General features: G+C 41.9%; 1 protein-coding gene and 1 long non-coding RNA gene across 34 annotated transcripts in view; one reads left to right on the plus strand and one right to left on the minus strand.

Moving 5' to 3' along the window:
- Window positions 1-10,853, minus strand: part of LOC122174798 (uncharacterized) — a 56,805-nt gene extending 45,952 nt beyond the window's left edge. The window contains exon 1 of the long non-coding RNA XR_006177118.2: window positions 10,716-10,853. This is a non-coding gene — a long non-coding RNA (uncharacterized LOC122174798). The remainder of the gene's footprint in view (window positions 1-10,715) is intronic.
- RBFOX1 (RNA binding fox-1 homolog 1) overlaps window positions 1-13,713 on the plus strand; it is a 2,478,424-nt gene that overhangs the window by 910,906 nt on the left and 1,553,805 nt on the right. For 2 of the 33 annotated variants that reach the window (XM_065558790.1, XM_065558789.1), the window contains exon 1: window positions 10,217-11,283. The exons of 21 other annotated variants lie outside the window; for them this stretch is intronic. In XM_065558790.1, the coding sequence (XP_065414862.1) occupies window positions 11,281-11,283 (3 nt within the window). In that variant the 5' untranslated portion in view covers window positions 10,217-11,280. Of the gene's footprint in view, window positions 1-10,171; window positions 11,284-13,713 lie in introns of those variants that run through there. 10 more of the 33 variants (XM_065558810.1, XM_065558792.1, XM_065558799.1 and 7 more) reach the window with 8 other exon arrangements.

A 13,713-nucleotide genomic window follows, 5' to 3' on the forward strand; every position in this document is an offset into this window, starting at 1 on the left:
AACCACGATCCACTCCAAATTATCAAATCCTATAACGCTAACCTCCCAACCGGTGGCGCAAACACAACCCAAAAATTGCTCAGAACACAAGGCCAACACCTATAAAGGCATTATAGAAGTCACTGAACAAATCAAAAAGAACACGGTAGAACGATACAGCTTTGTGTATAGACCTGTTTCAGTAGTGGACTATAGCAGTGTGCCAAAATCCTCATCTTTACTATGTGGTTTTTCTAGTCATAAGAGAGAAGAGCCATACAACAGGGTGTCCAACAGCAAAGTTTTGCACAAGGGGAACTTTCTCTAACATTTTCATTATCAGGAAGCTTTGTTTCAAAAACAAAGGATGGGGGAGGTTACATTAACTAAAGAAAAAAGCCCATTGGGTCTAAAACAAAATCAGTCTGTAAACCTTGGTGTGGAAAATTGCCTTTTCTAAAATTCATGGGGTCATTGGATCCCTGCTTCCCTCTCTTCTTCTCCTCTAGTAACCAGGAATTTTTCTGCTTTTATAGCTCTCCCAAAATGAAACACATAGGCTAAGATTTCCAGAAGTGAGTAGTGATATTGGGGGCCTCAAATTTTGGGTGCCCAATATGAGACATCATAAAGAAGCCTGATTTTCAGAGGGTAGGCCCCTTAAGTCTGGGTATGGGAAGGAGTCACTTTCAAAAATCTTGGCCTCAATTTTTAAGTGAGGCCTCAGTCTAGAGCCCTTCCTTTTCCATGTGTCTGGGTATGGGAAGGAGAATCGAGTAGTGAGGTGATTTTTCTATTTCCCTACTTGCTTGTGCCATGACAGTGCCTCGGCATCTTGTCATAAATTTCAAGATATCATCTTTCCCTTACTGCTTTCCTCAGGTCATTCCAGACTTGACTGTCACAGTAATGTTTTATTTTAAGGGTTACCTATAAGTCAATCAATATGTGTGTGTGTGTGTGTGTGTGATATTCATTTATTATGACTGTTAGTAAAGTATACAGTAATGCATAATTATCTTGAAGATGATTCATGAAGTGTTCACAGCACAAAATTTTTATAACACATCAGCAGCTACCACAAACACATTTACTTTACTTTATGGTTGCATATTTCATTGCAAATGGCTTAAATGTTCACTTATCCATTGGTAATGAAATTACAAGCCCTTAAAATAAAGTAAATGCATTTGCAGCGGTTGTGGATGTGTTATAAATGTTATGTGCTGCAAATACATTATGAATTTTAAGGTGTTGCATATTAATGTATACTGTTCAAACCATTCTCATAAATACAGGGACTCTTATATTTTGACAGCTTGAAAGAAAATGTTACCAATTTTCTCTTGATAAACCTTAATTTTTATTTTATTACTGCATCTGCAGTACTTATTTAGTCTATTTTATTCAAAACAATTATTGTGTCCCACAAATAGCTCTCTTTGACCTTCCCATTCATCTTTCACATACTCTAGATCTATTTTCATTTTCAACTGCTTGTTGGTTTCTACATTTCAAGTAGCAATTAAAGCTTCTTTTCTTCTACTGTAACAATCACTGCTTATCTATTTGCCTCATAATCGCAGAATCCACCAACAACTAGCTCTGATGACAAAACACTATACACCATATCTAATGATGTTTCATTTTACACGTTTCCCTGGCTCCCTATGCTAAGCATGTGTGTTGATGACTTTATGCTGGAATACAGTGTTAGCTACTGGTGAGCAATTGCCAACCTAATGCCTGTTGTACCTAAGGGTTTCTTTAATCACTATGCAGACTGCTGTAAACAACTTCCCCTGAACATTTCAGCATTATCTAGTATAGTTTGAATTAAGTGGTTTGTTGTCTAGATGAGATCGAACCCAGTGACTCCTGGAGCTAAATCTGGATTATAGTGTGCTATATAAATATAAGATAATGGGAAGGACACTTATGTTAATCTACACTAGAAATGAATGTATGAAAATCCATGTTACACTCTGTGGAACCTCATCCCACATGCTACCATCATGGCTGTTAAGGGGCTGATTAGGGGTTGGGTAGATGGAAGCAACTTGCGTCTCTGAATCCAGCTGCAAAATTGGTTAGAGAGCTGGTAGGAAATTCTACCCAGGAATGCCGGGGCGAACCATTCTCCCAATGGAAGATAGGAATGCCACTCCAGAAACAGAGCTCAATCCTGACCAAGCTGTTGGCTACTCAGCTGTGCCACATACCCTTGAAAAGGGGCCTGTGGGGGAGAAGCTGGGCACTGATAGGATTGTCAGCTGAAGGTTGCTTGCTACTTGCTTTGGAGGCACATAGCAGGTCCAAACACAGCCTAAGCTCAGAGCTGGGAGACAGGCAAGTCAGAAGCTTAGATGCATGACCATAAGTAGGTCCAAGTGCAAAAAGAGCAGGTAAGAAGCCAGGCTGAAAGCAGACCAACCAGTTAGACTGGGGAGGACTGAGATAAGCCCTTATCATAGCAGCTTCAGAAACAAAATGGGGCAGGGCTACATGGGGGGGGGGGATAATTGAACACACATAAATAACAGTGAAGCTAAGACAATTGTGGGGTCATCACATAATTTCCTTTGAGATTACCCCACAACACAGTTTGTTCAATTACCCTTCTTTAGGTTCTTACCCACAAAAGCTTCTGTTAGTCTCAAAGGTGCCACCGGACCCTCTGTTGCTTTTTACAGATTCAGACTAACACGGCTACCCCTCTGATACCTCCTTTAAAAGTAATTCTATATGAGTGAGAAAAAAAGGCGAGGTTGGGTATCTTTTCCTTTCATTGAGGCTTCATTGTGTTGAAACTACAATCTTTAAACTAAGCAATGATGAAATGAGCTTTCCCACACTTGATGGGTTATTTTTTAGCTATGAAGTCATGCTAATGACATTGGATGAAGCCATAACAGTGGTATAGGTGGGGGACATGTTTGATAGTAACGAAAAGGAGAACAGTGAGACAAACTTTCTGGCATGCATTTTTTTTCTTTCTCTCCTCACTCCCATTCTAAATAGACACAACCCTTTAGTAGTTATAAAAGCTTTGAATATGAGAACCTATGAAGTTCTTGACAGGGTTTGGCTTCTCCTACATCTAGGTGAAACATAGCATATGTGTAAGAGTTATCAGCTGTGAAACTAATGTAATAGTTCCCAAACTACCAAAGTCCTAAGGCAGTTCATATTCCATGGTAATGCTTAAAGTTTATATTTTTCTCTCAGTGTGTGCAGTTCCTATTAAGACCATGGCAGGTATGCTTGTACATTAAGAGGATGAAAGACCCATAATTTTCTCAGTCTTCTACTTCCTAAACCTTTCATTATTATGAGTCCAGCACATAGTGGACAGGTATCCATTTCACAAATCATAACTGGGACCAGCTAGTCTAGCTGTCTCAGTTAGAGAGGCTGAGAATCAAATGGATAGGTAGAATTAATCATCCTTTCATCCCCCCACCCCAGGAGGTTAATCAGGAAAATGGCTAATGCACATGTACTGAGGACTAGATCCTGCAGTGACTTAATGAACATGCTTAGCTTTACGCACTGTCACGAGACTACCAATGCAATTCTGCTGTAGAAAGTAGAGGGCAAGATTTTGGGGATTGCTCACAAGGGATCCAAACTACATGTGGTGAATTGAAGGCATTAATGGGACAACTCACTGTATGTAAAGTTAAGCACCTACACTGTCTAAAGTAAAGGACATTCATAAGTCTTTGCAGGATTGCAGCCTTAGGTTGTGATATCTTCAGGACATGGTCTGTCTTTGTGTTATATATTTTTACAGTTTCTAACATGATGTATTGGGGCCTTTAAGCACTACTGCAATACAATTAATAATGTTATTGTGGCAGGGAGCTTGCATGCATCTCAGTGATAGAATACTTCTTCCTAAAGGGCTTTCAACCAGGCACCTTTCATGGGCTCTAAGTTCAGCTAAAGAGCCAAATCCTGAATCAGCAGAACTGATGCAGTGCTACTATGGAAAGCAGGAGGCAGGGTTTGCAGCATGCACAGTTCCTTATAGTTCAGCAAGTATGCTGGGTTGGCAGCTAGATGAAGGAGGTGCAGGCCATTCTTCTCCACATAGGTGAAGGGGCGTATCACAGGGACAAGTTACCCCTGTGCAGAGGGCAGCATAAAGCCTATGCATCACTTAATCACTAACTTGATCATGAGCTAAATAGGGAAGATATTTCTGATAACAGACGGCCCTTTAAACCAACAGAAAAAGCCATCAGGAGATGCAGTGGTTAGAAGCTGGATCAAGTGAAATTCAAACCATTGAAACAACTTACCAAGGGGCATGGTCGATTCTCCATCACGTTAGGTCGACAATACAGGACTGTATATCTTTCTAATAGACATGCTATTGCTCAAACAAAAGAAACTACTGAATGAGCTTCTTTGGTTTGTGGTCAGGAGGTCAAGCTTTAAAATCTATGAATCCTAAACTCTCAGAATAAGATGCAAAAGTATCATAGTAGGCCCTGTTGTCACTCCCAACAGCCCGTAGGAAAGGATTCTTTTCTTTCCAGCATCTCAGGGTATGCCTATACAGCCTGCGCTGGCAAGCCTCCCAGCCCAGGTGAAAGAGTCTTTAGGTAGCACGGCTTGCACTAGTGCTCTAAAAATAGCTGTGTAAGACAGCACTTTGAAGTTGTGGCTTGGGCTGGAGCTCTGGCTCTGAAGCTTAGAGAAGGAGGTGGTCTTTAAAACCAAGCTCTTAATAAGGAATAGGCTGAGTTATTTTTATATTGATTCTGATACAACCTTGTATTGCAGGAAATGTCTCATCTACTCAGATTAAACATGAACTCGTAAATTTGTTTAGAGCAGTTTACCCAAATCTGTGGTAAGAAACATATTGCAGCACCAGACTCAAACATATATTACTGTGATTTTTTGAGAGACAAGGTAGGTGAGGTGACATCTTTTATTGGACCAACTTCTATTGCTGAAAGATGCATGTTTTTGAGCTACACCAAGCTCTTCTTCAAGTCATCCACCTTGTCTCTCTACTATCCTAGGACCAACATGGCTACAATGGCACTGCAAACAACAATGTGATGTTTTGAAGCGTTTAACATCAGTAAGAGAAAAAACAGTAACTCCTCACTTAATGTTGTAGTTATGTTCCTGAAAAATGTGACTTTAAGCGAAAAGATGTTAAGTGAATCCAATTTCCCCATAAGAATTAATGTAAATGAGGGAGTTAGATTCCAGGGAAATTTTTTTCACCAGACAAAAGACTATATATATATATATATATGTATATATATATACACACACACACACACACACAGTATATGTTTTAAACAAACAATTTAATACTGGTACACAGTGATAATGATTGTGAAGCTTGGTTGAGGTGGAGGAGTCAGAGAGAGGGTGGGATATTTCCCTTACTGCTAAATGATGAACTAGCAATTGGCTGAGCCCTCAAGGGTTAACTCTCTCTCTCTACACAAGGCAGCAGGAATGGAGGGAGATATGCACATTTCCCTTAAGTACACTGCCTTGTTAATTAGATCAGCTTGCTGAGACTCAGCTGCTGCAAGCCCCCTCTACCCTGAGTCCTGGTCTGTCCCCCCGGATCTATGGAAGATGGGGTAAGCGGGGAGGGGGACACCCTGACATTAGCCCTCCTCTTCCTTCCCTCCCCCCTGCACAGCAAGCAGGAGTCTCGGGGAGCAGCTCCAAGGCAGAGGGCAGGAGCAACACATGGGAGTGGGGGGAGGGACACAGCTGAACTGCAGGCAGCTGCTGCATAGGGAACTTAGGGAAGTGGTGAGCTAATAGGGGGCTGCTGGTCCACCCTGGTTCCAAGCCCCCCACCAGCTAGCTGCAACGGGCTGCTCTTCCTGCAAGCAGTAGACAAAGCAGGCAGCTGCCAAAAGATGTTAGAAGGGAGCATTACACAACTTTAAATGAGCATGTTCCCTAATTGATCAGCAACAACGTTAACCGGGATGACTTTAAGTGAGGAGTTACTGTATATCACAAAATATTATGGATTTACTTTTAGTTTAAAATAATTCCATACATTTAACTTTTGTTACCAATACAATTTTGAAAATGCTTTTGGATTTGGAGATAAAGCATGAGTGTACTTTATTGGGAGGAAAAATGTGACAGACTGTGACAAAATTCTTAAAATTGGCTTTTATTCAGAAAGGAGGGCTGTGAAAGGACTGAGATATAATCCCTGTCTGGAAGTTTGTTCAAAACATTGCATTTCAGCAGCATGTCTCATTATCTACCATTTATTTGTTCTCTTGTTATTGATAATTTGCTTTTAAATTGAAAATGCCTCCTTTAAAAACCATTTAATCTCCCTGCATGAGTAGACAATTACATTTAAATTCTGTGGTTTTCCCTTTGTAAACAGTTACTGTGGAAATGACTAAGATGTTAGTAACCCAGATTTATGACTTCATTGTATTATCACTTAAGGATAAAACTACCATCATTATTATTTATAGAATACTTTGAACATACTTTGTGCTTTAGAAATGCTTACAAATGCCAAGGACTCTGCCCTAAAGAAGTTACTGTGTAACTCAGACAGATACTGAAGATAATATGTGGCTATATCATACATGGAATGGTCAGTGTGGTTCAGTTACAGAAGCACTGGAACTGGAGTCAGGACACCTGTTTAGGAGGCTCACTACCATGGACTATCTAGGCATACCTTGAGAGGCTTGAGATAAAATAATCCTTTCCCACCCGCTGTTGGGAGTGACAACAAGGCCCTCTTTGATACTTTCTGCATCTCATTTTGAGGGCTTGGCATTCATAGATTTTAAGGCCTGATCTCCTGACCACAGGCCGGAGAACTTCATCCAATAATTTCTGCATCAAGCATTATTCTCCGCTCTGCCACTAGTCTGTTGTGTGACGCCAGGCAAGTCACTTCTGTGTGTGCCTCTGATTCCCTGCCCAGGCTTTGTCTTGTGTTTAAGACAGGGACTCTCTCTTCTTACAGCACCTGGAGCCCTGATCTCAGTTGGGGCCTCTAGGTGCTACTGTAACACACAATTAATAACAACATTGAAAGACTTAACAAATGGATTGAACAATATTGATATACATAAAGTGCAAGGATGTTCTATGCAGAGGGGGCTATATGAAAGGGGGTATGAAGATAAGAATGGATGAAAATACTTTTTCTTTAAAATAATTAGCATTCATATAAAACACAAATGTATTATTATTGTAGGACTTCTGAAAGAAAAACTCTGCCATAGTTGATGACTATGCAGGCAGCTCTGATCCTGCAAACACTTAAGTGCATTCTTAACTTAACACAGTAGTTCAGTTGGCCTCAGTGGGACTCCTCACACTTAAAGCACGTGCCAAACTGTTTGTAGGATTGAGGCCTTAAACTTTCTGATTTGTGAGTTCTGCTGTATTTGTACAATAGCGGTATGAGTAATCTTGTTAAATGAAATGTATTATGATAACTTACTAAATAACTTAGAAAAAGAACAGGAGTTCTTTTTTTGCGGATACAGACTAACACGGCTGCTACTATGAAACCTGATAAATAACTTAGCTTCTTTTATGGCCTCCATAACTATAATATCTGAGTGCCTCACAGTAATTTTTAATGTATTTATGCTTACAACACCCCTGTGAGGTAGGGAAGTACTGTTTCCCACAATTTACAGATGTATTACTGAGGCCGGGAGAGACAAAGACCTAGATCCTCAAATGTATTTAGGTACCTAACTCTCATTGAAACCAGTCTTGAAATCAATGGGAGTTATGCACTTAAATAGCTGTAAGGATCTGAGCCTACGTGACTTGCCCAAGAACACATACAGGATATCTGTGGCAGAGTAGAGAACTGAACCTGAGCGTCCTAAAAGTCAACCTAGCATCCTAACCACTGGACCATCCTTTATTACTAATTATTATTTATTACTGGTATTACCATAGTGTCAGGAGCCCTAGTGATGGAGCTAGCCACTGTACAAGCAACAAAAAGACAGCTCCTCTCCCAGAAAGTTTACTGTGTAAGTATAAGTAAAGAAATGACAGGTGTATACAGACAGATAGGGGAGAACAAAGAAATGAGATCATATTGGCCAGCAGGATAGTTTATTATACAGAACCTAAAGCTACTGACACTGAAGTCAAGAGCAAAACTCTAATTTCACTTCCATGGAAGCAGGATTGGCCCCATAGAACCTAATGACAAAGCTCTAAAAACTTCAATGGGACCAAGAATTTAGCTCATATTGCATGAGCATTTCTCATCAAATGGTAGTGTTGTGCACTGGCATTTACCTTGCAGTACCTATTTCAGTTTTGTCTTAGCATAAATATTCGTCCACATCACAAACCCATCAGAATAATCAGTAATAATTGATAAGAAGGGACGTGCAGAGGTAATATGGAAAATTAGTTACATTTAAGAGCCCCACTATGAAAAAAAAAAACTGGTGGAGCACAAAAGAAATGCTACTGCTATATTTGCATGTATACTAAAGCTTCTTTGGACGTCACCTTTCTTTTCCTCATGACCATAATTAATATATATTTGTTAGATGTCTTGTACTGTCCAGTCATAACTCTGGATTAACCACCATAAAATATTTTGCAGCACTTTAAAAAACAAACATAACACTATAGTTCCAGCTATGTTTCTCTTTTGCACCCATTAGATTCAGTATTTTGACTTTAGTGTGAGTTTTTGGGTACACAAGTAATGCAGGAACCTCACAGACCTGATCTGCAACTGGATGCACCTGAAATCAATAAGGCTCTGCACAAGTGCTGGGATTTGCCTGCATAGATCAAGTTACAAGGTCAGGCCATACATTTTTAGAGAGCATATTTTAGTTATTTGGTACTCTGATCCTGAAAATGCACAGCTGAATAACTTTACAGATGTAAGTAGTCCCATTGAGTTAAAAAATGAGCCTTCAGATCATTAATTTGCCCCTGCTGCATGTCTGGCAGAAATAAATTAATTATTTCACACCTAGGAAATTGGATAAAATGCCTCAATTCTGCCAGCAGTTGTGCACTTGAATAAATGTAGACCCATGCCTAGTTCCATTGAGTTCAGTGTTTACAGGATCAGGCCTATAATTTGGTCTTAAAGTAGCAGAAGGAACAGGTTATGTGCTGAATTGTTTACTAAGGCTCCAGTCCTGCAAATAAATAGGCATGTGTTTAACTTCACCTGTATGAGTAATCCCACTACAATCAATGGGACTACTTTACAGGGATAAATTTGGATATATGCCTTGATGACTGCAGTACTGGATCACAAGTATTTACTTTTGACTTACTAGTGTAAGTGCTCAAAGTTCCCAGTAATTCTTTGCTGCTAACTAATTTTTAAAAAAGTCTTAGCTCTACTCCTGTTTCTGCACAGATAAAAAAAATATAGAGAGGGAGAGTATTCATATATTTTTATCTGGTGTGGTTTTAAATGATTGTATTTTTTAAATTAGATCACATGGGACCTTCAAAATGTTAACTATTTTTCATTTTAATCTATATATTTAAATACAATGGGAATTGTCATTATATAAATCATCCCCAACCTCTCATAGGTGCCTATTATTAAACCATAACAACACTAATTTGCTAGAATCACACAGTGTGCAACACACAAACATTGGATAATTATACCAATTAAAACCTAACCTATTAAAACTGATAAATCACTATTTTTGACAGGTCCTGATGTTGTTTATTTGTCAAACTTTCTCGGAACTAGCTGCTGTCAGACCTGTTTAACAATAATTCATGGAGCTGGGGATGCTGCAATACCTCTTCTCATTAGTTCAGCATTAGAATTCCTCTAAGACTTGTTTTCCGAGGGAGGGAGGGAAATAGGCAAAGATCTCTCAGTATTGCCAAAGGCATCATTTTAATCAGCAACTTCCTAACTGTCACTTAAGTATTATTATTTGTCAGACAGGCAGCAGTTTCAAACCCTGCCTAGGTTTGCTATGGGAGCCCCGGTTTTAGGTTGGCTTTTTATCGAGCCCGCTTGTGACAACCCTTTGCAGGAAAAGTTGTAGCCATCTCTCTAGTGTAATAAACCAGCAGCTGTGCCATCTCCTAGGCTAGTATCCATTTTACACTCGCTCCTTCCCTCTCCCCAAATGGTTTCTCTGCGTGATGGCAAGTAATGTGCTTCTGAACAGAGTGGAGTGGAGTGGAGTTTCCCTGCCCCCCACCCCACGGCCTCCCAGAGCCCCTGGGCCCTGTGGGGCTAGTAGAGGGTCCCTCGATGGCTGAGCAGAGAGAGCCAGAGCAGAGCGCCGGGCGCCTGCATGCACCTGCCAATCCCGAGGTGCAGGCGTAACGGCGCGTGGAGGAGGGTGGGATGCTGGGCAGGGAGACCCGCTCGCCCCCTCCCAACGCCGGCCTCTTTGCTCTTGTTCGCCAGGGCTCTCCTCGCCGCGGCTGCTCGCGTGCAGCGCGGCTCGTGCAGCCGCCTGCTTCGCCCACCCCCGCGGCGGGCTTGAAGGTCACCTCGCTCCCTCTCCGGAGCCACTTTGCAGCGCTGGCTGGGGAGCAGCCGCGCTTCCCCCTGCTGCCTTGAGGCGAACCCGGCAACCCAAAGTCACCTGGCTCGAGTGGCTCCCAGGAAATCCCCCGACGCGGGGCTCGGCAGCTGGGGAGTGGGGTTCTCTGTAAGCTCTCCAGGCTCCTACGCAGGAGGGGGGAGTTCCTCGTGCAAGCTCGAGGCTCACCTAGCGGGGAACCTCGCCGCGAGCTGCGCCAGGCTCCTGTTGCGAGCGCCAGCCTCCTCTCCAGGGATGGCTCGGCCAGCGTGAGGCGCGCGCTGGGGAGCTCGCCGCCAGCTGCAGGTTTCGCCTGCGAGCTCCCAGCTAGGGGACCGCTGCACAAGGTGCTCTCTCGACTGCCCTTGCAAGCTCCTCCTCACCACCAGCTGCCCCGGACTCTCCTCGCGAGCTTGGGACTCCTCGTCAGGAATTTCTCTGCCAGCGTGAGGCTCGCACCCTGGACGGGCGCTTTGCCCGCTCGCGTTTGGCTGCAGCCCAAGTGACACTTGTGAGGGAGGAGGAGGAAGGCAGCGGGGCTCGGAGAGGGGAACTCAGGATGCCCTGGTGAAGGCGGGAGAGAGCCGCCGCGTCCTTCCTGAGGGGAAGGGGCTCCGGGGGCCGGCAAGCGTCCCAGCTGCCCCTGGGCTCTCTCTACGCTGCCCGTGCCCAGGGGGTGCGAACTCTTTGCTTCTGAGCCGCTGCTGGACGGAGCGGCAGAGACACAATCCCCTTCAGCCTCCTACTTCTCTTTATGGTGAGTTGAGCCTTTGGTTTGGAGGAGGGTGGTAGGGCGAAGGTGCCAGCCCCTGGTGCGCTGGGAAGCCCCGCTAGTTGGTCCTAGCAGCTCAGAGAGTTGTTTTGCTTTGCTGGGGGGTGGGAAATTGCTAAAGGAGCCCCCTGCGTTTTTAATCTGAAGCCATGCTCTCAAAGTGGCACTTCAGGGCAGGACCTTGTGGAGAATGTAGGGCTAGAGTCCCCTCCAGGTGCTCCCGCTCTGCCTTGGAAAGCCAAGTGCTGCAACAAATGGAAGGGATTTGTGTGCTCTGAAGTGTATGCTAAGTCAAATGCCGGTTTCCCTTCTTCTCCGTGTCCCACTCATGCATCCCATTTGCAATGATATCATGCTAGTATCTCCATTGCTGCTGGGGGGGTCTGTGTTGTGCCTGTTTGACAGTGTATATGCTGGTAAGTATTTGGTGTAGAAAAGTTACTGAAACATGGTTCAGGTAACAAGTTCCAAAATGTTTTTCATAGGCAGGTGTGTTCAAAGGAGAGGGAGGCAGATGCATACCCAGGCTGGAGACCTGGATTGGGTGAAACGGGGATCATGCCAATGAGATAAATGTATATGTGGAGGAAACTAAGGGAGTTAAGTGTGGGATGAGAAGGAGAGCAAAGCACATCACTGAATAACATCATTCACTTTTTTTAAATAAAGCAATCTCTTAACACAGAGCATAATCCTAAATGCATGCTAATGTTTACCTAGCTTCTAGCTGTAGTTACAGGGGAGCTGAGCAAAAGTGGTGTGACTACAGCTAGCTTTTCTTATGAAAAATATCAGACAATATTACAGTGAAGGGAAGCTTCGGGCACTGAACCTATGACAGTTCAAAAAATGCAAAAATCCTCAAATCTCCTTTGAAATGAATTACTGATTTAAAGTCTGATTCTTCCAAATGATTCAAATTTGTGAAGTGCAAAAGATTTTGTGAAAGCCTGCAACTTGTCATTTAACTGGTCCAGTTTATGAATATGGCAAAGTATGTCATTAGAATCTTATTAAGAAGCAGCAATTTAGTGATGACTAATTTAAACTGTAACAAAAACTGCTCATTCAAGGTAAATTGAGTTATAAAATGTAATAGACATAGAGGACAATGTCCTGAGAACTGAAGACTTTTCTTTTTAAATCTTGCCCTGGTGTACAGCTACAGGAATGGAAGATATTTAATGTTATTTACATTATTTAGGTGTAACAAAGGGTAAACAATTTTTGTACTATATTTAAAAGCAAGAACAAGATTTGTTGTTTTGGTAATAAAGACTGATAATACCAGTGTATGTCTGGAAAGAGTTTTAAAGCACCATGCTTCCTAAATATATTATCCCATAATAATTAACTCACAATCTAAAGTGAAGATGCTCTTGTTTTCATAAAATAAATATGATTTTGCAGGTTTGGAAATATGGTCCATTAAGGAGCTGTGAAAGTGTATTGCAAAGGTTATGTAGAAACATTTTCAGTGTATGCTTCTCATAAGACACTGAATTTAACTTTAGCAAAGTGTATTAGATCACAGAAGAGAGCCCTTTAATTAGAACTATGGCAAACAAATTAGGACAGCTCAAATTATGGTATTTCTACGTTTATTTAATATTTCCCTTTACTTGGATGATTTGAAGTACTGATTTCTTGGGATACACTTTTATATTTAGTGTTTCTAATTACAGTCCCAGTCAGATGTCTAGCTGAAGACAGTGTCTTGTACAGGATTCAAAGGCTGGATAACAAGTTTCCTTTAAAATTTATTTATTCTGCTAAATACATCTGACAAGGGGTTTTGGTATTTTCTGAAATGAGGGCTGTATTTATGCACCTTGCATTCCTTTTTAAGCTAAAATTTAACTTGTTAGCAACAATACAGCTGACAAGTTCTGTGGTCAAATTCACAATATGTTGATAATTTTGATAATGCTTGTAACCATGGCACTTGCGGTCACTTGGTAATGGGGACATTTTTGTTTTCAGAAGCAGGTATCCTTAAGTACCAGAAATACTTGCAGAAGTCAGGTGTCACTGAGCAGACTGAATTCACTAATTCTTGGATTCATAAAATATGTACTTCTAGCAAAGAGTGCAAATGTAGAAATACAGGGGTAGATCCTCAGCTGGTGTAAATGGTTATAGCTCCAGTAAAGGACCTATGATAATTCACAGCAGCTGAGGAGCTGCACCACAGTATGTATATTTAATTTTGTATTGACCTGCACTAACTCAAACTGGAAAGTAGTGAGGTTACCTCCTGGGGAAAGCACTAAAGCAGTGGCTGCTGATGTTGTTTTGGAGATCCTCATCTCCATGCATCATGGCCCAACACAGTGGCATTTCTAACTTGTGCCCTGTCCATTCCCTTCTCTCCTCTGTCCTTTTCTGTTTTCTCTATCCCATTTCCCCACTTGT

Source organism: Chrysemys picta, chromosome 10, assembly GCF_011386835.1.
Source record: "Chrysemys picta bellii isolate R12L10 chromosome 10, ASM1138683v2, whole genome shotgun sequence".
Lineage (NCBI taxonomy): Eukaryota > Metazoa > Chordata > Testudines > Emydidae > Chrysemys > Chrysemys picta.